At 47.5% G+C, this 23,397-nt stretch overlaps 1 protein-coding gene across 1 annotated transcript; it reads left to right on the top strand.

Annotated features, from left to right (window-relative positions):
- Positions 1–1,115: 1,115 nt before the first annotated feature.
- Positions 1,116–22,895, top strand: PKIG (cAMP-dependent protein kinase inhibitor gamma). Its single transcript, XM_047069438.1, has 3 exons — positions 1,116–1,144; positions 18,652–18,825; positions 22,183–22,895. Exons 2-3 carry the CDS (start codon positions 18,678–18,680, stop codon positions 22,260–22,262), a joined length of 228 nt encoding a protein of 75 aa, XP_046925394.1. The 5' UTR covers positions 1,116–1,144; positions 18,652–18,677; the 3' UTR covers positions 22,263–22,895.
- The last annotated feature ends 502 nt before the right edge of the window (positions 22,896–23,397 follow it).

Here is a 23,397-nt window from a genome sequence, read left to right as displayed (position 1 = left end):
TGGGAAGGATTAACGTTTTTGGATAATTAGACTTAAACTTAAGTGTGAAACTTAAGTGTTCTATTTCAATATTTTGTCATTTTACCTTAGAATTTTTCAATATGCAACATAGATATATTGGGTCAATTCCAGTATTTGTCCTGAATAAGGACCATGCGAAGTTTTAGTTCTGATCTCTTCCATCCTTGACACTCTTACTGTCAAATGTGTAATATTGTCAGATTTGTGTTTATCTTCCTACTTAATCAGTGTTTTCAATTTACCAGTATACTGTACTTACTAGTTTTGCTCACTGTTGACTCTAAAACCCCACTTACTTTCTGTGCTTGGTTTCCTTTCTGTTGGAGAATGTTCTTAGAGTCTGAATGGCAAACTTGCTCAGTCTTTGTCTGGAAACATCTTTTGTCCTCACTCTTGATATTTTAGAATTCTAGATAGACCGCATGTATAACGATTACGAAAGTTGTGTGCGTCCCTTTAAAAGTTTTCAACCAAAATAGGAGTCATTCATGTAAAATGTAGAAGTTTTTCGCTTCCTTTCTCCTAGTCTCTGAGTCCCAGAGAGAGAAGCACTGTTCAGTTTGCTGATGGCCTTTTTCTATGTAGATACAAAACAAAACAAAACAAAACTGTGTATGTGTACAAATGCTGTACTTTTTCCTAGGCATAAACAATCATGTTCATACTTTATATTAAAAATTATGACCTGTACAGTGTCACACTCCTTTTTAACAACAGAGCATGCCCTTTTTTCCATGTCGGTACAATGAAATCTTTCTCATTCTTTGTAGCAGCCATCTAGTATGGTATTAGTACATCATAATTTAACTCTTTTTCCTATTAGCAAATATTTAACTTGTTTCTTCTTTCCTTTGCTATTGCACAATATGTTTTACTGATCATCCTTTTACTTATGGGAACATACCTTTGCTATAAATTCCTATATATTTGACCCAAAGGGTGTGCACATTGAATATGTTACTAGATATGCTTAACTTGTCTTCCCAAAAGATTGTTTTAGTTTACAACCCTAGAGTATGTCTGGCTCTAATTCTTGTTTTTCTTGTCCCTTAGAATTTCCACACTGATTAGTCAACAGTGGAAAATCCGAAGAGATGCAAGTAGGAAAAAGAAACTAAAACAGGTGGGTAGTCACATTGCTCATACCACTACTACAGCATCCCAAGTGTTTATCTAAATACCTTTACTTCTGTTCAAACAAATAAAAGAAATAGGTTCCAAGTGAAATTAGTAAGGAATTTTGGTCCCATGAAGAAAGGTATGGCCAAAGGTTGGCCCTTTGCAGAAATTATACAATATCACACTGCAATTTTACAGACCATTTCTTCATAGCATCAGAAAGACAATTTACTTCTAGTGGCTTCAAAGAGAATGGGTTTCTTCAGCCATCTATTTAAGCTGATGGAATTATACACAGGGGCTATCAGCAAATTTGGGCATGATGCCAACTTTCTTGTTTGTTGTGCAAAGCTATTTTCATCAGGACCAAAGCACATTATGGGGATTTTAATACTGTGATAGAGGAGCAAAAGCAAGCAAAACCCAGCCTGGAGAAACCAGCACAGCCCAGTGGTCTGATGAAGAGAGAGGGTGCAGGTCCCTTCCAGTCCGAAGAAAATTGCAGTTCATGAAACACGAATGGCCTACTTGGAAGTATGGCCACTTTGGGTCGGTGTTCATACTTTAACAGTTCTGGCATCGGTTAGTCATTTTTAACAGCCTTTGATCCGTGGCTCAGCTCCCTCCCCTCCCTACAACATGTCTACCTCTCTCTCTCTCTCTCTCTCTCTCGGCTCCGCCTCCCTATAGTTAGAGCAGAATCTCCCACCTTCATTTCTCTGTCCAAGGCCTAGTAGTCCCAGGAGCTTGGGGGAGTTCCACCTCCTTTAAATTCTGTCTCATGGCCTACCCTGCCTCCAGCACCTACGAGTCCTCTTCTCTGTTGGCAGAGTGAGAGTCTAGTCTGTCTGGAAGCTGCCCTGGGGCTGGAAGTCCCCAACTGCTTATCAGCAAGGCTTCGGGGCCTTGCCCTGCAGTAGCTTCCCAAGCTACTGGGCTTGTGTCCTGTTCTGACTCAGTGCCCCTGGGAACCCCCTGGATGCAGCTGTTTGCAGTGACTAAGATGCGGCAGCCGGTCAGCCCCCAGGCTGTTTATCTGGCCGAGGCCCATTTAGGAGGGCAAGCCTGCAAAAGACCTCTCTGTTCCATAGCCACTAAACCTTGAGGACGCTGGGGTTATAGGAAGTCTAGAGCTGGGGTTTTTAACCAGGGGTTTATAGTTAGCTTCTGGGATTCAGAATTCCCCTGTATTCATAGGTACAGTGTGCGTGTGTGTGTGTACACACACACACTTTTCTGGGCCAAGTGTCCGTAGCTTTCCTCAGGTTCTCAAATGTGATCTGAGATCTCTGAATTTTAAGAACCATTTGTCTAGAGAAAGCTAAAGTGTTGTAGGCCACTGTGTCCCCCTGAGCACCAGCCTCACAGATGCCAGGATCTTGAGGGACCTTACCAGGCTTCTAGGTTTTTCTGTTTGAGGGTGAACTGGGACAAATTACTTAGTGTCACTGAAGCTGAGAGCCTTCCCATGGGATGTCCCACAGTCCAGTCATGAAATTGCACCCCCATCCCTGGTTTCATCTCATTGAACACACCAGGTGTGCTGAACACTCGTAGGGGGTGGGGTTTGTGGCTTCTGAGTCCATAACTCAGAAGGGGCTCTGTAGGCAACTCTACTGACAGTGGTGAGAATAGTGCTGAGGGCTGGAATTCAGTTTGGCTCCTGATTGCCAGGAAGAGCACTAAATGCTTTATCTACATCATTTTCTTTAACACACACACTCCTTCAGTGAGGCTGGTACTGCTGTTTTACAAATGGAGAAATGGAGGCACAGAGAGATCTAGTAACTCACCAGAGATCACAGAGCCAATAAGCCAGTAAGTGATACATGACCCATGCACATGAGCTTAACCACCAAGCTTCATGGTAAAAGTAAAGGGCATTGACAGAAAAGCTAAAGTAAACGGGGGTGTTTAGTGTAGGGCAAGCTGCCCTGTATATTGTGATAGTGAGAGCATTGCTATGTTACACCAGACACACAGCTGTGGTCTTAAATCATTAAGAAAAGGTTGGTAATAGCGACGCCTGGGTGGCTCAGTCGGTTAAGCATCAACTTTGGCTCAGGTCATGATCTTGAGGTTTGTGAGTTTGAGCCTCGTGTCAGGCTCTGTGCTGACAGCTCAGAGCCTGGAGCCTGCTTCAGATTCTGTGTCTCCCTCTCTCTCTGCCCCTCCCCTGCTCACGCTCTCTCAAAAAAGAAAAGGCTGGTGGGGCGCCTGGGTGGCGCAGTCGGTTAAGCGTCTGGCTTCAGCCAGGTCACGATCTCGCGGTCCGTGAGTTCGAGCCCCGCGTCGGGCTCTAGGCTGATGGCTCAGAGCCTGGAGCCTGTTTCCGATTCTGTGTCTCCCTCTCTCTCTGCCCCTCCCCCGTTCATGCTCTGTCTCTCTCTGTCCCAAAAATAAATAAACGTTGAAAAAAAAAAAAAAAGAAAAGGCTGGTAATACATTAATGCATTAATGCAATACATGAGAAGAATTTCTATCCATTATAATTCAGATAAAGGATTTTTTTTACAGCTTCATTGAGATATAATTCACATACCATACAATTCACCCATTTAAAGTATACAATTCATTGGTCTTTAGTGTATTTAGAGTTGTGCATCTGTCCCCATAATCAGTTTTAGAGCATTTTCATTACTCATCACCTTCCCAACTCCCCACCCCTCCCCAGTCCTAGGCAACCACTAATCTACTTTCTGTCTCCAGGTGAGGTTTTGATACTTACAAGATTAACCGTGTGGGAATCTTGGTGATCTGGAGTGAGTTGTTCCCTGAGGGAAATTTGACTCTAACATATTTTATAAATGACTTTATTGGCTAAGAAGCTATAAGTGTGTCTTTGATATGCCTGAATTTGGGGTTGACATAGGCAAGAGACAAGTATTTTCTGAATCATTTCCACTTGTCAACATCGCCTGTCAAATAGGCTCCTCTGGGTAAGTGACTGTAAAACTTGGCTTTGTGGGGCCACATCTCTCCACTGGCGTCAGAACCAGCGGTAATCCAGCACAGGATCTTTCTTCTGTCATCTGAATCCCTGGTGTGGCTTCTCTCTCGGCTTTACTGTGGTTGTCGGTGTAAAGGCTGCTCATGTGGGTGCCTGTCACTGTAAAATTCAGGAGACAGCACGTACAGTATCCTGTCAGGCCCTTTGAGGACGTCCAACTGCGTGCTCTCTTGAGCTGTTTCATGGTAGCAGATCCACTGTACCTCTCTCTGGATTCATTCATTCTTTCTTTCTCTCTTTTAGAGACCATTTATTAGGCATTATGCAGCAGGTGCGGTGGTAGGTGCTCGGTGAATCTACTCTCCAAAAGCTCCTTGTGCCCATCATTACAGTGTGTGGCCTTGTGTCACCAGGTGGAGAGAGCCATTTGTGTTGAGAGAAGCCTGAGGCGCAGGGGGTTTGATGATAGAACAGTTCTCTGAGGGGGACGACACAGATGCAGTACTGTCCACCTCAAGACAAAGCCGTCCCCAGAGTGCACCAGCCTCAAGAATGTGCACCGGGACGCCTGGGTGGCTCAGTCGGTTTAGTGTCCAACTTCAGCTCAGGTCATGATCTCACGGTTTGTGAGTTCGAGCTCCGCATCAGGCTTTGTGCCGACAGCTCGGAGCCTGGAGCCTGCTTTGGATTCTGTGTCTCCCTTTCTCTCTGCCCCTCTCCCACCCTCACTCTGTCTCCCTCTCTCTCAATAAATAAATAAACATTTAAAAATTAAAAAAAAAAAGAATGGGCACTGAATTGGGAATGAAGAAATACAGATTCAAGTCCTGGTTGGAGGACCTTGGGTGACTTGTGCCACCTCTCTGAGCCATGGTGTCTCCATTGTGAGGGTTAAACAATGCAGTGCCTCTGAGATACTTCCGGCTCCATTGCTAGAAGGAGTGTGCATGTAGTAAGTGTTGAATGAAGAACTAAAGGAACGAAGGAACGTTCTGTGATTGTCAGGGCAAGAGTAGAACTGGAGCAGGTCAGGCGACTGGGTAGAGATGAGTGTAAATGAAGACAAAGGAGAGCCTCCCTTTCCTTTCCCTGGCAGTCCACTCCTGCTGCTTCAGCCCCTTTAACCTCACCTTTTCCTCAGGTTCTCTCTCATCCTCTGCTTCTCTGAGCCATAGAGGCGCTGCCTTTGAGGCCCCAGAGCCAGCCAGTCCTGGGTGAGAAACCAGGCTCCAGCACGTGCTATTATGTCTAACAGGGATCTAATTATACTAGGCTACTGTGAAGTAACTAAGACGGTGTATGGAAAGCACGTGTCACCATGCCTGATGCACAGTATATATACCCCATAAATGGTAGCCATTTTCATTTTATCACTGTCACTGTTATTTCTTTGGTCAGGAGCCAGGGCTCAGATTGTTATCTTAATCACTGGCTTGAGAGTATGGAGATTCTTAAGTTTTTATTTTGTTTGTTTACTAATTCATTCGCACGATTGTATTTATTGAGCCTCTTCCGTATGTCAGGAACCATGCTGTGTGCTGGGGATACATTGGCAAACAAAGTCGGGGTACCTATCCTCGTGGAGCCAATTGGGAAGGCAGATAGTGAACAAATATATCAACACTCGCAGCATGGCAAAACGGGGAGCTCTTATCTTTTCTGCTGGGTCAGGGAAGAGGATGCTCTGGCTGAAGGGTGTCTGTCCTGGGCCACTAGGAGTTACGCAGGACACTTCAGGGGGCTGGCCGTCCCGTGAAGACTCAGTGTCTGGATGTAGGGAGTGGAGGGCTGCAGTACTGAGCCCAGGGACTGGGAATCTTGGGCAAAGTGTTGCCATGGGCCGAAAGCACAGGTGAATCTATGTGCTCTCCTCAAGAACAGTCCCTGAGTTGTAAGCATGTTGCCTTTCCAGGTTCCAAGGGAGGCTCTTTAATTAGTACTTACCTATGTTGTGTTTTGTGGATCCTGATCTCTACTCTATCCAGAGGCAGGAAGAATGGAACAAGAACTTTGTTTCCCCTTCAGCTTAAGACCAGAGGACCCAGGCCTTGCTGGCACTGCGTTCGGGCCTACAGTATGTCTGTGAGTGTTGTGTGATGAGTAGTGCCCTTCACTGCCCCAAGGCTCCACTCACCCCACACTAGGGAGAAGGCTCTGAAAATAGGCATGGAAGGGAAGCATTAGAGTATCCAATTGGAAACACCTGTGAAAGGGTCACATCACAATCAGAGCAAAATTCAGAGGCACCCTTGTCCTCTCAGACCCCAGAGGGTACCAGCCACATTCGGTCTTCTTTCCCCACCAGTCCCCGTCCCCCAGCCCTGTGGCCTCCTGGTCATCTTTCTGGACACCAGGCAAGCCCCGCCTCTTGCAACTCCTCCCTCTGCCTGGCACAGCTTCCCCAGGTATTTGCCTCCCTTCCTTCCTTTGGGTCTGTGCATCCAAGGCTCCCTGTCACTCTGTAGAAAACCCCACACCTCTTGCCCCACTTTAGTTCTCTCCTTAGTACTTTCACCACCTGACATTTATTCTGTTTGCATGTTAGTGTGAGTCACTCCACTAGAATGTCAGCGTCATGAGGGCAGAGGGTCTGTTTTGTTCGCTGCTGAACCCTCAGTGCTCAGTGAGTGATAAATAGGAAGGAAGGGTGGAGTAACTTCCTTAAAATCAGTGCCTATAAACGACCGGCTTCCTGAGCCCCCGCTCTGCCTTATATGTCTTTTTATTACAGCTCTTACCTTCCAAGCTCTTTAAAGATTCTTAAAGTTTTTAAAGGTTTATATACAGAAGTGGTCTCTAAACTCTTTTCTCTCTCCTTACCTGTGGGGGCTCTGACACCCTCTCGTCAGTAGTAGAGACACACGCCACATCCTCCTGCCTAGTGTTACTAGAATCCCTGTGGGAGGCAAGGGGTGTGGCTTGAAACCGTCTCCTGGTGATCCTGGTAACCCTGGTGTATGCCCCTCACACTGGTCACCCCACCTAGACCATGCGTGAGTTCATCTCCCCACCCAGACCATGAACTTCCCTCAAGGGCATAGTGATGTCTTACTGTTCTTGTATCCATGGCATCTGGTCCCAAGGCTGGTGCACAATGAGTGATGAGTAAAATTTTGTTGAATGAATGGATGGATAAATTAATAGTATAGAAATCACATCTTGCCGCTTTTCATTCTCCACAGTAGATTTAGGGAGTGCTTTCATATAGACTTCCAGAGAGCTGGCATGGCAGTAACCTGTTAGAGACCACTCTGGCTGTCCGCTGCTGAATAACACTGCAGCCCCAGTACTTAGTGGTTCAAAATAACAGTAATAATTTATTATCATCTCTCATGGTTTCTGTGGGTCAGAAATGTGGGGACAGCTTGGCTGGGCTCTTGTGGCTTGGATCTCATGCACTTGCAGTCAGATGGTGCTGGAATAGCTAGAGGCTGCCATAGCCAGCGGCTGCTGGCTGTATCTCTCTCCATGCCCTCCCAGGATCTCTCCATGTGGGCATTTCATTGGGTTGGTTTGGGCTGCCTCAAAGTGTGGAGCCTCAAATTCCCTACATGCAGCTCAGAGCTCCAAAGATAAGTGGCCCAAGAGAGAGCTAGCTGGAGGCTGTGTCTCCTTTCCTAACCTCGTTTTGGGAGTCCCACAGCATCGCTTCTATTGCATCCCATTAGTTAGGAGTAAGTCACTAAGGCCAGATCATTCAAGGGATGCAAATTAGACTCCCCTCTCGATGGGAGGAGCATCAAAGCATTTGCAGATGTGTTTCAAAACCAACACAAAGATCCCAGCTTACTCCTTCATTGCACATTTGAGACACCCACTGTGTAAGGGGGAAGAACCTTGCCCAGAGGTACCCAGCGGAGCTGGTGCTCAGCCTCTGGACCTTTGGCCGGCCTGCTTGGAAGTGTACACTTTCCCTTCCTGCCCTCCCTGCACGGTCTGACGGGGACTGCCAGTCTCTGGGAACCATTTTAGCTAAGCCCTCACCAAGTTTAGATAGTGTGTAAACAGCAGGAGGCCCGGAGAGACCCAGCCTTCCTGGTCCCCAAGCGGTAATCCAGCTGGACTGTTCTGCCTCTTTCCAGAGACCTCCACAGAAACACAGATGTTCATGGATTGAAGAGTTTATATCACTGTCTCAATCCCCAGCCCCAGCTCTCTGCAGAATTCAGAGAATCAACCTAATACCACTGAGAAAATTCTGAAGATTTTTACCTCCAAATGAAAACTTTTTTTTAATGTTTATTTTTTAGAGACAGAGCACAAGTCGGGGAAGGGTAGAGAGCCTGGGGCACAAAGTATCCAAAGCAGGCTCTGTGCTGACAGCAGAGAGTCTGATGTGGGGCTTGAGCTCATGAACCATGAGATCATGACCTGAGCTGAAGTCGGACACTTAACTGTCTGAGCCACCCAGGCGCCCCTGAAAATTCTAAATAGAACTTTTCTCAAGTGTGGGAAAAGTGCATGTGGGTATATGTTTCAGCCAGCACTGTAGAATATTTTCGTGGGACTTCATTGCTTTCTTGCCCTTCCCTCAGGAATGCTTACTGTGAGGTTGGAGACTGATGGGAGAAAAGGGAACGGACAGCATTTAACAGATGCTTACTATATGCCAGGCAGGTGCTTTCATTTCTGTGTTTTGTAGCTTAATAGCACAGGCTCAATTCTACCCCACTCTCAGTGAGTATACAACTTTGGGGAAGCTTCTTAACCTCTCTGCATCTCAGCTCTCTCTTCTGTAGAATAGGATTAAGAACACTTTCCACTTCACAGAGCTGTTATAAAATTAAATGACATAATGCCTGTAAGGTGCTTAGCACACAGCCTGGCATGCACTAAGGACTGTGTAAGTGCTGGCTCTGATCATTCCTCACAACCACCTTTCAAGGCAATTGTTATAGCCCCATCGTCCAGAAGAGGAATCTATCGGTCAGGTGAGTTGTCCAGCTATAGGGGCAGAAGCCAGCCCTTGCCGTGTCCACCACACTACACAAGACTCCTGGTGGCTCAGCCGTGCCGTCACGACATGCGGCAGTGGTGAGCCACAGAGGCTCTGAAAGCCTCATGCCCTGCAGGGCCCTCTGGTCAGGGTCCTAGAGCAGGAAAATGTGAAAAGACAGAGCCAGGAATCCATGTACAAGGCTCTGTAAAGAGCAGAATAACAGAGAATATTCCAGGCAGAGAGAACAGTCTCATGAAGGCCCTGAATTCAGGAAGAACTTAGTTGCTTTGCGGAATTGAAGAGTAAATGAGTCAAAAGACAGTGGTAATGGGAAGAAAGGTCACAGGGGAGGGCAGGGCCAGATCAACGCAGGACTTTAGGGACTGGTGGCATGAGTTTAGATTTTCCCAGATGTGAAATGGAAAAGCATCAGAGGTTGAAAGAAGCAGGGGAATGACCCAACGTCTGATTTGCAAACATCACCCCAGTTGTTTGTGTAGAAAATAGACCGTGGGCCAAGGACAGAGCCGTGATGCAGTGAGGACGCTCCACCAGGGATACAGGTGAGGAAAGATGGAGACCAGGTGGTGACCGTGGAGAGGGGAGGAAGGCAGATCTAGGCTGAGCTTCCCAAGTAGAAATGATGGGACCTGGTGACAGATTATACATGAGTGGAGGCTGAGGAGGAATCCAGGATGCCTCCAGGTCTCCAGCTTGAGCAGCATGGACAGATGGTGTCTTCACTGAGCTGGGGAAGGCTAGATGAGGCAGGCTTGTGGCTTCACATGTGAGGTTTGAAATGGAGTGGGATGTCCAAGGGACATGCTAAGTAGGCAGACTGGCAACTCTAGAACTCTGGAGAGTGGCCTCTGGCTATATAGGGAGTCATCAACACACACTTTTTTTTTTTTTTATTTTTTTTATGTTTGTTTATTTTTAAGAGGGAGACAGAGTGTGAGCGGGAGGGAGAGCGAGGAGGAGACACAGAACTGGAAGCAGGCTCCAGGCTCTGAGCTGTCAGCACAGAGCCTGACACGGGGCTCGAACTCACAAACTCTGAGATCATGACCTGAGCCAAAGTCGGACACTTAACCAGCGACTAAGCCACCCAGGCGCCCCTGTCAACACACACTCTTAAGGGAAAGGGTCGAGAACTTCCAGGGACCCAACGGAGAGAGAGGAGGACCAAGCCAGATCCTGATTCTTGTCCTGGGGGGCCTGTAACATAAAAGTCCCTGACAAAGGAGGCACCTGTGTGGAAGAGGTTGCGGCATGGCCCGAGAGGTTAGGGGACGCCCCTGGAAGACAGTGATCTGAGAAAAGTCCATGGGGACTAGCAACCAGGAGGTCAGTGAGGACTTTGTGTGACTCAGCACCCCGCCTGTCCTTTCCTCCTCACTGAGTGGCCTCCCAAAGCCTGTGTCTCTACCACCTGCTTCTGGGGCTACATGGTTCTGGCCCTCTGGGTGCAGAGGCCAAGCCTCTGCCTAACTGCCTCCAAATGAAACCTCACTGGAAGCTGCTCTTTGAGTGGGCATCAGGCATTGCCCTGGCAGGAGACTCCTCTCTAGTGACTCCCCTCTGGGTGTGCCCCTAAGGCACCTAGATAGAGCTTGGTGCCGGTCTGCCCCCTTAGCGCAGGCCTCACATGGTTAGATTGAGCTGCCTGCCCCTTCTCAGGTTCTGGGAATGTACTTACTTTGGGACCCTGACTTTCCTGCTTGCTTCCCTCTGGTCCTGGCTGCCTGTCACAGGGAAAAGCTGCTTCCCTCTGAGTCTGAGAAATGCCAGCTGAGTAGGCCCTGGTATTTCCATCAGGTTTCCACAGCCCTTTCTTCCCTCAGAGAAGCCTTCCAGAGCATTTTCCCCACCTCTGAGGAGGCCTCTCCCATGGGACCAAGTCTCATTCTGTGCCCTTTGCAAAAGGGTGTGCTTTCTTTTTGTATGGTCTTTGCAAATACTTTTTAAAAAAGAAAAAAAAAAAAAACAGGAAGTGACCTTTCTGGTATATTTGGAAAACAATTTGGAGTTGTACTGGAATCTGCCTGAGCAATGAGGACGAATAGCTGTGGACTTGGAACAGACCATGTAGCTCTTGGCAGAGCCCAGGGCCTCTTCCGTTTACAGGGCTGGGGACAGTGTTAAAAACTAAAGGGAGAAGGCGGTTTCCTGTGGGGAGCTTGACAGTGCCCAGAGCAAGCACCTGCGAGAGCCCCTGACCCCAGGCCACCAAGGGTCTGGGCCTGGGAAGCTGAGTACGAGAGTCTTCCCTTCCATCCTAAGCATTCAGAGTCAGATGCCTTACAAGTGACCAGACCCCAAGAAGGCTCCCAAATCTGAAAACGAGGATGAGTGGAGGAGCAGCATCACTTTTGAGCACCTCATAGGGCTGGAGCTGAGATGAGGAGATATTAGATGGCTGTAGACGCAGCTTGTTTTCTCTGCCTGGATCACACTGTGTCCAGCTTTGCTGTAGACCTCAGCACAAGGTCACCTGCTTAAGGAGGCCTTCGCTGACCATATAACCCTTAACTAAACATCCACACACAGAGAACCCTGTTCTCTTCTTTCAATGCACTTATCACTATCTGTGATGATAAATCATTGACCTGTTCAATGCCTTTTTCTCTTATCAAATTGTAAATGTCTTTTTATTCTCCAAAATATATCCCATACCTGACACAGTGCCTGGCATATAGAAGGTGGTCAGTAAACAATGAATGAATGAATGAATGAATGGAGAACGAAAAAGAGAAGGGAGGGAGGGAGAGAGAGAGAGAAATGTCAGGACTGAAAGAGACGTAGGGAGCATATTTCAACCTTTGTTATATTCAGATGGGCAGAAAGGAAGATGGGGGTGTTGGAGAGAGAGAGAGTCAGAGAGTCAGAGTCAGTCACCCTATGGCACAGAGATTGAGCCAGACCTTTGGCCACTGTTCTGTTGCAGGGTTGCACACCCTTTGCTCCTTCTGCCTTGGAATCTAGAACATCTTCTATTATTTACTCATTCATCAAATATTCATATATCAGTATACATGCCAGCCAGAGCCACCACTTGTGTGGAACTAACATTCACTTCACCACCTTCAGCACCATAAAGAACAAAAGAAGGAAGTGTAAGTTTTTGGCCTTCTGTGCACCATTAAACATAGAGAGTAAAAACAAAGGAGTTGAATGAAAATGTCAAAAAGACAGTTTTACTGGTAAGACACCCAGTGAAAACAGGCCATACTAAGACTTATTAATTGTGTGCCTCTTACATTGCATATAACTTATCAGACCCTACACACGCCATCTCATTCAGTCCTCACAACAGCCCCCTGATCAGCAGGGTGTTACTGTTATCCCCACACTGCTGAGGAAGAAACTGGAGTCCAGAGAGGTGAAGGGAGATGTCCAAGGTCTCTGAGCCAGTGAATAGGGACTCCGGGCGGCATGTTTGTCCTAGATGCCATCTATTACACCACACACGCCCCTGGGAGATTTGCAGTGTTGCTAGGGCTCCCGAAAGGGGGGAGTGGTGTGGGAGAAAGAGCTCTGGGCCAGGAGTTAGGACCCCTAGATGCAAGAACTTTAGGCAAGTCATTTTTTCTTTCTGAACCTCCGTTTCCCCAGCTATTAATGAGAGGCTTGTCTAGAAGAGCTCTGGGATCCCCTTCAGTTTGATTATTCCACAAATGGTTTTGAGAGAAGTGGAAAAATTAATTAAGATAGATCTCTAACTCATACATTTGAGTAAATAAATTCCAGATCAAGCAAAGATTTAAATGTGAAAAAGTCATGAATGTGTAAGAAATAAACAAGGGAGAATTCTTTACTAATCTCAGAGTGGGGAAGACATTTCTGTATGTGATGCATACAGTGTGCATTATTTAGTGCATTTATTTATAAAATAAAATATGGATCAGTTTGACTACATGAATAGAGAAAAATGTGTGCATGTGAAGAAATGCCAAAAATAAAGCCATAGAACAAATGACAAGTAAAAATTACTTATAATTTTTCTTAAGGCAAAAAGATTAATTTCCTTAATGTATAATGAACTCCTGCAAATCAATAAGAAAAAGAGCTACAGTCCAATAGAAAAATGGGCACAGGATTTAAGTAAACAGTGTACAGAAAAGGAAATAGACGTGGAATGATGGTCAGCTTCACTCACAGGAACAGTACAAGCTAAAACAGCCAACTACTGTTTCACCTTTCAGACTGAGGAAAAAACGACAAAAAGACAAGTGTTGATAGGAATGTGTTGAAACAAAGTGTTCCTCATACATGCCCAATGAGAGTTAACCTCTGTGGAGGCAGATTTGGCAGTGTCTATTACCCTACCCAAATCACAGATCCTTTAATGAATGTGGCAGTTCTACTTTTATGGAAGCCAGGGGCGCCTGGCTGGCTCAGTTGGTGGCGTGTGGGACTCTTGATCTCGGGGTTGTGGGTTCAAGCCCCAAGTTGGGTGTAGAGATTACTTTAAAACAAACAACAACAACAACAACAAAAAACCCAAAGTCCATCAAGAGGGAAGTAATCAGTCTACAACAATGAGACGACAGAATACCATACTGTCAGTGAAGAAAGTTTTAGCTATATAAAGATTTTGGGTTTGTCTCTTGTGTTTTTTTGATGTAATCAGTGCTGTGGTTTCAGGTCCTCTGCCCATTTTTAATTGGATTACGTGTGTTTTTTTGTGTTGAGTTGTATAAGTTATTTATGTGTTGTGGATATTACCCCCTTATCAGATATATCATTTGCAAATACCTTCTCCCATTCAGGTCTGTCTTTTCATTTTGTTGATGATTTCTTTCACTGTGCACAAAAATTTTTATTTTGATATAGTTCCAATAGTTTATTTTTGTTTTTTGTTTCCCTTGCCTTAGGAAATATGTTTAGAAAAATATTGCAAGGCCAAAGAGATTACTGCTTGTTTTCTTGTAGGGGTTTCATGGTTTTATGTCACATATTTAGGTCTTTAATCCATTTTGAGTTTATTTTGGTGTATGGTATAAGAAAGTGGCCCAGTTTTCCTAGCGCAACTTATTGAAGAGACTGTCTTTTCCCCGTTGTTTATTCTTGCCTCCTTTGTCATAGATTGATTGGCCATATAAGCACGGGTTTATTTCTGGGCTCTTCATTCTGTTGCATTGATCTAGGTATCTGTTTTTGTACAAAGACCATACTGCTTTGATACTACAGCTTTGTAGTCTATCTTGAAATCTGGGGTTGTGATACCTCCAGCTATATTCTTCTTTCTCAAGATTGCTTTGCCTGTTTGGGGTCTTTTGTTTGTTCGTATAAAGTTTAGTATTATTTAGTATTCAGTATTATTTTAGTTCTGTGAAAAATGCTGTTGGTATTTTGACAGGGATTACATTGAATCTGTAGATGGCTTTAGGTGGTCTGGGACATTTTAACAATGTTCTTCCAATTCATGATCATGAAATATCTTTCTATTTGTGTCATCTTCAGTTACTTTCATCAGTATTTTCTAATTTTCAGAGTACAGGTCTTTCACCTCCTTGGTTAATAAGTATATTCCTAGTAATTGATTCTTTTTGGTGCATGTCCTTTTTTTGAGTTTTATACTACATGCACACGTATTCAAAAAGGAAATAATTTAAAAATAAAGTGAATGTTTTCACTATGAAAAATACAAAAATTTTAATTGTAATTTAAATATCTGATATCATTTTTTATTTAACAGTTGTGAGCATTTTCCCATGTCTTCTAAAAATATTCACAAACATTTTAATGCCTGAAGTGTATTTCATTTGGCTATAAATTAAACATTTGTATAATTGTGTATATTTCTCTGTTGTCCATATATGAGCTCATTTTAGTGTCTTAGTTTTTGACTATTATAAATACCATAATGAACATCTTTGTATATCTGCATTTACAACTTGGATTTTTTTCTTAGAACAGTTATGAGCTTAGTTGCTCAAGGATATGAAAAAAGTTGGTTTCTTTTTTTTTTAAGTTTACTTATTTTTGAGAGAGACAGAGTGTGCATGCATGAGAAGGGCAGAGAGAGAGAATCCCAAGCAGGCGCTGTCAGCGCAGAGTCCTTCTCGAGGCTCTGTCTCACGAACAGTGAGATCATGACCTGAGCCGAGTTAAGAGTCGGACACTTAACCGACTGAGCCACCCAGGCACCCAAAAGTTGAGGTTTCTTGATGCATCTTATCAAATCACTATCCAGAGATGTTCTGGTGGTTTATACTGTCATAGGCAGTCTGATAATGACCATTTTCTGACGTAGTTCCCAACTCTAAGGATTCATTTCCCCGTTGCTGTTGACTGTAAGCAGCAGAGAGCAAGAATTCAAGTGTTGAAGAAAAATGAAATTGTGTACTTGTGCTGTGGCGCAGGGGGCTCCCCAGACTAAACCCTACAATCGCTCTGGAATCCCTGTTACCCAAGGGAACGAGGATGGGGCAGGGGCAGCCGGAGCATGTTGGCTGGGTTGGTGTTTTCCAGGATTGGGCTTTGCACTTGGCACACTTCCCTGAACCAGGAGGATCAGCTCCCTGCACAGGGCAGCTTGTAAGGTCAGCCAGGCAAGGGCAGGAGTCAAAGCCCCAGGGTGTCTATTCCATCAGGAAGCTGGCCTTTTAGATGCAGCTTGTAACTCCATCCCACAGTGGCATCAGATTCTAGAGGTACCGGACAAGAACGTTACATCAGTCTACAGTAGCCTGAGGCCTTTCCCAGCAGCCCTGCGGAGTCACTTTATCATCCCCACCAATTGGCTAAGAGAGATGGAGGGACAATAGACAGGTAGATACAAACTTGAGAAATATTTATTGAGCACATACTCTTTGCCAGGCACTGTTTGAGAATCTAAAGATGAAGCACAGAGCATGTTGGTCCAGCTGCCAAGATTAGGCCTTTGGGTCTGGTGTGGTGAAATCTCCTGGAGCTTTTCTAGTTGGAGAAAAGCTAAGGAGACAGAGCTTGGGGAGATGGTGTGGCCTGCCCAGGGTCTGTCCCTTCCCCTCGGATGTGGATGTAACATGGAGGGTGGGCTTTGGGTCTAAGATATTTCTGAGTCATGGTTATGAACTCACTCACTGACCTCAGAGGGCTATTGTGGCAATTTAGTAAGTGAGGTAGGGAAAGCACAGAACGACTTGGCAAGTGTTACCTTTATTATTATTGTTTAGAATTGTCATAAATGTTCGTGTTATTACTGTTGTTGCAACAGGCCATTCCCCTGTTCTGAAGCTTTGAGCCATTTCCCAAGAGAGAGAGTGCAGGAGTGAAATTTCTGTGACCTGCAGAAGGAACCACTTCTGGGGCTTCAGAGAGTTCGTTGTGTTGTTTTGTTTTTTTACTGACAAGACCAAGCACTGGGGCAACTTCTTTCTCTCAAGGCAACCAAAGAAAAAAAAAAAAAAATAGCCTGAGCACACCCTCTGCTGGAGCTTGGGGGGATTGCCTTAGACAGGATCCGGCCCTGCCTTTATTTTACAGATGGGGGAACAGAGGTCTGGAGAGGAGCTGAGCATTCTGAGTGCCCCTGCTGTATTCTTTAGTGGTCTCTTCTGAGCTCGGTGTTGTGGGGAGACATTGGGGCCAGCCCTCCACACCAGTAGCCCACTCTTTCACACATGCACACTCCCCTTTGGCACTTCCCAAGCCCACCCCAGGCACCTTCTGCCAACGTCAGTTACCTAAGAAAAGCATCACACGGTAACTTGGGCTGATAAGAACTTCTGCAATTACAAAAATACAGTCTTAGAAGTTCCCCTTAGTTACAAAGAACCACACTTGATAAGGTGATTTTTTTCCTTGTATTTGCTCTTTCCCTACAGAAACTAGTTTCTATGTTAGGTGTTGTTTTGCAGTTAACAGTTTATCTCAGAAACCTTGCCATATCAGTACAGGTTCATCTGGTATGATTTGATTGCCTTCAGAAACTCAGAGGTGTTCAGTGAGAGATATTTATGTCCCCCTAGCAGATGAACATTTTAATACAGTAGCAATACTGATTGTTGGCAAGGGTGCAGATAAATGGACAATCTTATAGTGCTGTGCGTGGGAATATAAATAGGAGTAGTACAGAATTTATAAGTTTTTTTTCCCTTCATCTTTTATTGTCCTAAATACCTATGCTATTCACAAAGGCAACTTGGAAATGTGTCTAAACAATGTGGCTTAAACATCATCTCACCCTTCCTTTTAACCCAGCAATTCTACTTCTAGAAATGCATTCTAAGGAAATAACTAGAGCTAGACACAGATTTACATAAAGACCACATACTATGTGTAAATGGCAGACAATTGGAAATACCTCCATGTTCATTTCTAGAGGACTGATCAAATCTTGGTACATCCAAGTACACATGTACAAAAGTCACCTAGAGAGAACCTTAAATGATATGTTCTAGAGTGTTCTACAGAGTAGGCTATAAAATACAATACATGGTATGATCTCCCAATTTTTAAAAAATGTATGTGGCTCTTTTTTATGTATGTGGTTCTCTTCTCACTCTAGGCTATATTATCAACTATATTATCAACGACCAGAGCTCGTCATCATAGTAACTCCTAATTTCCTGTCTTTCTTCCCCACGCCACCCCCATCCCTCTTCTGAGTTCTAGCCCCGTACTTCCATTGACCTACTGTACGTCTCCCCTTTGAGGGCTCACAGGCCTCTCCAAGTTGGTGTGGTCAAATAGAACTCAGCCTTCACCCCACCATCATGCCCCAAAATATTCCTTCTGTGCTGTTCATCTCAGTCAACCACATTTTCATCTGCTTACTCATGTCAGAAAGCTCACTTCCCCACCATTCAGATACCAGGTCCTATTGATTTAGCCTCCAAATTACATCTAGAATCTGCACCACCACCTCCTGCCTCCACGGGCCATCCTCTCACACCTGACCTTCTGCGGGAGCCCTCAACTTGCCCACTTCTGGGCCCTGCTCAACCCAGATGTCAGAGTCATCTTTGAAAATGCAGATCTGAGCTTTTGTGACCTGGCCAAAACTCTTGAGTCGTCAGGTTGCAGAGGTGATCTGGCCCCTGCCCAGCTCAGCAGCATCCTTGGTGTCACTGCCCCTGGCCCAGCATACATGAGTCTGTGGCTCTTTTGGTTCTTCTGTTCCACCAAACCCGTCCCTCCCCTGAGCCTTCACACGTGCTCTTCCCCTCAGCTCCTTATCTAGATAACACCTGTTCTTCCCTGGAGCTCATCTAAAACATCACTTCCTGATCCCCAGCCTTGGTCAGACCCTGGTAGTCACTCCAGCACCCAGACAGTTCCTCGGGTGATTTAGGCAATTTGCTGTGGCCCCCAGCAGGCTGTAGACTCCCGGAGGGCAGGGACTGTGGCTGACTTGTTCATGGCTTCATCTGTAGCATCTAGCCAGTGCTAGATATTTATCAGTAACTTTAGAGGAAAGACAAGGGATGTTCTTTCAACTGGCCATAGTGGTTTTCTGGGTGTGAAACTTTGGGTGATTTATTTTGTTCTTCACACTTTTCTGTGCTGTTTTCAATGATTAAGGCAGAAACTGTCATTTTGTCGAAAGACATCCGTGCTAGGGACCGGAGCAGAGTCTTCCCTGCAGGATGGACCCGGCCTCACCTTTGTGCTCCTGCCCCTTTGCCCACAGGCCTGAAGAGCGATGCGACAGGCGTGATGGAGGTCGAGTCCTCCTACTCGGACTTCATCTCCTGTGACCGGACAGGCCGTCGGAACGCGGTCCCTGACATCCAGGGGGACTCTGAGGCTGTGAGCGTGAGGAAGCTGGCTGGAGACATGGGCGAGCTGACACTCGAAGGGGCAGGTCAGAACCCACGGGTCTTTAGCATTCCTACACTTCTGGGCTCTAGGGCTGTCCTCCAAGTCATAGACCGCCCACTCCAAATCAGTCCCGGGTGGCATCTCAGGCCCTGAGGACTCTCTGGCCAGGAACCTGGGGCTCCTCCCTTTCCTCCCTGCCCTCCATCCACAGGGCCTGTCAGTTCTCCCAGACTCAGCCCAGGTCCTTCGGCTTCCCTCCAGCCCCACAGCCTCCCTGCACCACTCCCTGCCGGCCAGTTGCCAGCGAGACAGCAAGACTCACTCAGACCATCCTGTCTCCTCCTGCCTCTGCCAAGCCCATCATCACAGGCCCTGCCGTGGGGCCAGACCCTACCCTGCCCTGCCTCTGGGTTCTCACCGGGGGCCCCTCTCCCTTCACTTTCTGTCCTCCAGCCATACCCACCATTAGTCTGTTTCTGTCAAGGTGCAGGCCTGCCCTGTCCAGAGCCTTCTGTGTCAGTTTCCTCTACTAGAACCTTCCCATTCAGTCCTGGGGTTGCCATCTCCCCGCTCAGGCTGTACTCAGAGGCACCTGCCCAGTCACTGACCTTCGTCACTCTGACAAGGTTTCATGTGTTTAAATGTGAGCTTCAGGAGAGCAGGGGCCTTCTCTTCTGCCGGCGCATAGCAGGTGCCTGGGAACTACAGGCTTCATGAATGAATGGGGGAGATAGCAAGCCAGCCGCCAACCCCCACAGTGCCTGGGGCCACCCTTCTTTCAGCCCTGGGACCTTCCTCTAGACAGCCTTCTCTGACCCTCCTGCACTGGGTAGAGCCCTCTCCTCCCTGTCCCCAGAGTTCCACGGAGGCGGTGTCTGTACCACATCACCTCCTACAGCAAACTGCAACTGTAGGGCTCCGTGGGTCTTCCACAGAGCTGTCCTGGAGGGCCACCATCTTACTTTCCTCCATGTAGCCTTCAGTCCAGAGCCCTTGGTGCTTGTTGGCCAGAAGTGACCATGGAGTACGGAGCAGACTGTGGGCACATGGACTCACCCCTCTCCTGTAACAGATGGCCCTACAGGCCCAAGAAGCTGGGCGGCTTGCTCAAGCTCACCAGCAAGTTAACACTGTTAGAATGGCAACCTGCCCAAGGAAGCACACCCCATACCTCCCCCAACCTCCCCCCGCCTTTCCTGTGGCCACGCTCCTCACAGCTCACCTCAGCCTGCTGCCTCGGAGCCAGAGGAAAGCACGTCTATTTCTCAACAGCCCCTTAACATGCTGCTCCCTGGGGCTGGTTCTTCCCGCCCTCCCCTCACCTGCCTCACCTTGCTTGCTCTTAGAGACCCAGACTGCTCTACGGAGAAGCCTTCCCTGACAGCCTCAAGCCAGAGGCGACACCTCTGCTCCCAGCCACCTCCATAACCCCACTTAGCACAGCGCCCCTCCTCTCCCACCTGGATCTTTGTCTCGCGTACGTGCTACATGGTGGCATATCGGCATATTGCTCACAGCTCCTGCATCCTTATGCTCAGCTCTAGTGAACGGTCTTCTGTCTCCTTCTACCTCAGTAGTAGTAAGCACTCATCCGTGGACACAGGCCCTTCTCATACCTGTTTCCTCTAATTTGGAATCCTTGAAGTGTCTGGGTCCTCTGGGTCTAGGACATTTGCCTGCCAGGGTGACGGACATTTGAAAAGGGGACCTGAGGAAGGAACAGTGTTCAATGCAAGGAAATGAAGCAGTCATGCTGGAGTGTAGGCCAGGCTGGCTGACGAACCTTCCAGTAGGCCCTGCAATGAGCCGTTTCCACAGGCAGGCCTGGGGGGCTGTGCTCAGTCCCCCGGACTCACTGAGGGAGTGGGCCTACAAAGATTCTGACCAGCAGACCCGGCTTAGAATCTGTTTGCTTAAAACAGCCCGGGAGACAGATGCCCAGCTGGACGGAAGGGGAAGTATGGCCTTGGCCTGTCCTGGAGGCCCAGCCGCCGGCCTTCCCAAGTCTGTGGCCTGTTGGTGTTTGTTAACGCTCCCTAAGCATATCGTACACAAGCCTTTGCCTTTCCTGCCTTATGTGGGGAGGATGTTTCCGTACTTTGCCTAATGATAAGAGACAAGACATGAAGAAAGGAATACACTGCCCAGCAGTTGCTGACCATGAAAAATTCTGACCAGTTTCAAATTGTGCCCTGAAACTGACCTCAAGGAAGTCCCAAGAATACTGATTGGTGAAGAAAGTGCTTGAGAACCTTCTCCCCAAGAGAGAGCTGGGACTGGCACAGAGGAAGTGTTGGCGAAGACATTCCCATGTGCCGGGTGACCGCCTTTGGCCCTACGCCTTGGTCACACACAGGTGAAGGTGTCCCCATCCTCACTTTAAACAAATTGCCTGAGGTCCCACAGCAAGGAAACAGAGCAGAGATTACTAGGGAATCCAACGAGAATGTTCCTGCTGGCCAGGGCAGGAAGCTCAGGGTCAAATTGGGTATCAGAACCTGGGAAATTTGCCCGAAGTGCAGACTAGTCTGTCAGACTTCTGGAGGGCCAGAAGGACCCTCTGGGCCCAAGCTTTTGTTACAGGACCACCCAGGATAGGGGTAGTGGTGGGGATGGGCACCAGACATCCACGTTCTGGCTGCACCACTGGCTACCACCACCTTCTCAGACTGCTACGCAGGTGGGATGAAGCAGTGCCGAGGACAGCCAGCCTTCATAAACCCTGGAGAGTGCTGCTTTGTGGCCGAAAAAATTCAGTGGGAAGGACATTGGCTCTCTCCACTGCTTATCTCTAGCAAATCAGTTCATGTCTTCAAGCCTGCTTTTCCCATCTATATCATGACTCTAATCATAATCTCCAGGCTGTGTGGATGCTCCAGCCTCAGGAGCTCAGGACAGGGTGGGGTGGTTCTCCTTGGTCAGTGGAGGGATTGGTCTAAGGATGCAAAGACAGCGGCCCTACTGGGAGGTCGGGCTGGTCTGGTAAGGACACAGCACAGTGAAACGGCCACACCCTGGTACTCCCCTGAGCTAGCCTGTTCCCTGCCCCTTCTCTGTCTTATGAGAACAACTACCACTCACTGAGCACCCATTCCATGCCGGGACGTCACATTTGCCCCCTCCTTTTGAGAACCTCCACAGACAGCCTGATCCTCAACTGAGGCTTGTAGCAGTCGTCATGAGCCTGGCCTTTCATTGACCTTAATTATACTAGTAACACCGCCTGCATTTTCTTCGTAAACGTTGTTAGAGGCCAAGCTAAGGGTCTTTTTGGCCATGGCCACCCTTAATCCAGCTCCTTCCCTGCGCCCCAGGGCTCACCCACTGTTCCGACTTCAGCTGCATCCTTCCAGGCCTTCTGTGCTTTACATTTGTGTATATGCTTCTTTTCTCTCTTCAGAAGGACAGACAGAGGCGGGCACCCCAGACAAGGAAGCTAGCAAGCAGCCTGAGAGCAACGATGGGACCACCTCATCTTGAGTCTGACCTTGCCCATGGAAGGTGGAAGAGAGACCTGCTGTCCCCACCTGGACAGGGAGCCCTGGCATTGGCCTGGCAGCCCCTTCTCTGAGCCCCTGTACCAGGCAAGCCAGGCCAGAGTGAAAAGGCACCCCCGGAGGCCGCCGTGGCCCCTACCCTGGAAAAACCCTCCCCCTGCACCCTCAGGCTCCACTCGCCCACCACCTCCTCACCGTGCCCGGGCACACTCTCAAGACCCTGTAGCTGCGGGGCATTATTTATTCAGCGGGCACCTGGGTGAGCAGCACCCCAAGAACACGCCTCCATAGGTGGTCTGGGCGGCAACCACGGCCCAGCTCTGCCCCGCCTTCTCCAAGCCCAACCTTCTGGGTCAAGACCTTCGTATCCCTTTTTTTAAAAAACACTTTTAAACTTTTTAAAAACTATAAACCTCTTTTCAGCAGAGAGGAAGGGAGCTGTTTTTTTTTTTTTTTTTTTGGAAGGCATTGTAAGCAGAACTGACCATCTGTGCAGCTCCGCGTCCTCTCGTGGAGCTTCACGGATCCATTTCTAGGGAAGGGGTTTTGTGCTCACAACTGATCAACTCTTTGCCCTTTCTACCAACATAAGTGGCACCTAGGACCCAAGAAATAAATGCTGATGATTTGTGTGACTGGTTTAAGATTATTTCTCCTTTAAGCAGCAAAAGCAGGGGTGGGCCAGGTTTCCCCGAGTTAGTTGGGATCTGTCACTGCCCCGGGTTTCCATGGAAGGGCATACCTGAGAAGATGCTGGTATTCCACAGAGGCTGGCACCCTCCTTGGCCTGGTGCCTGATGAGTCTTCTTCCATCTGTCCCTCTTGCTTACCCCAGTCCACAGCTCACCCCCATGGGCAGGCCCAGCCCTTAAAACCTACAGTGAGAGGGGGCTCAGAGGTAGCATTTAAGCACATAACTCTTCAAGAGAAGCCTGGTTTCTTCTTGAGGGAAGGCAGGCTATGGTTCCCTCTCCCCCCCCCCCCCGCCCAGCATCAGAAGCTCTAGCTTCTCCTTTGCAGCCCCCGCCAGGGTCCCAGGGTCCCGCTGCTGAGCAGGCTGCCCGAGTCTGGGAACCCACAGCCTCCTTCTGTTCTCACTCCGCCCAAGACCACAGCGC

This window comes from Lynx rufus, unplaced genomic scaffold (genome assembly GCF_022079265.1).
Source record: "Lynx rufus isolate CCGP_SWC_20201006 ecotype Redwood Valley unplaced genomic scaffold, mLynRuf1.p SCAF_8, whole genome shotgun sequence".
In the NCBI taxonomy this organism is placed as follows: domain Eukaryota; kingdom Metazoa; phylum Chordata; class Mammalia; order Carnivora; family Felidae; genus Lynx; species Lynx rufus.
Note: the sequence above shows the minus strand (reverse complement) of the source record. Positions and strands in the feature narration are given on the sequence as shown.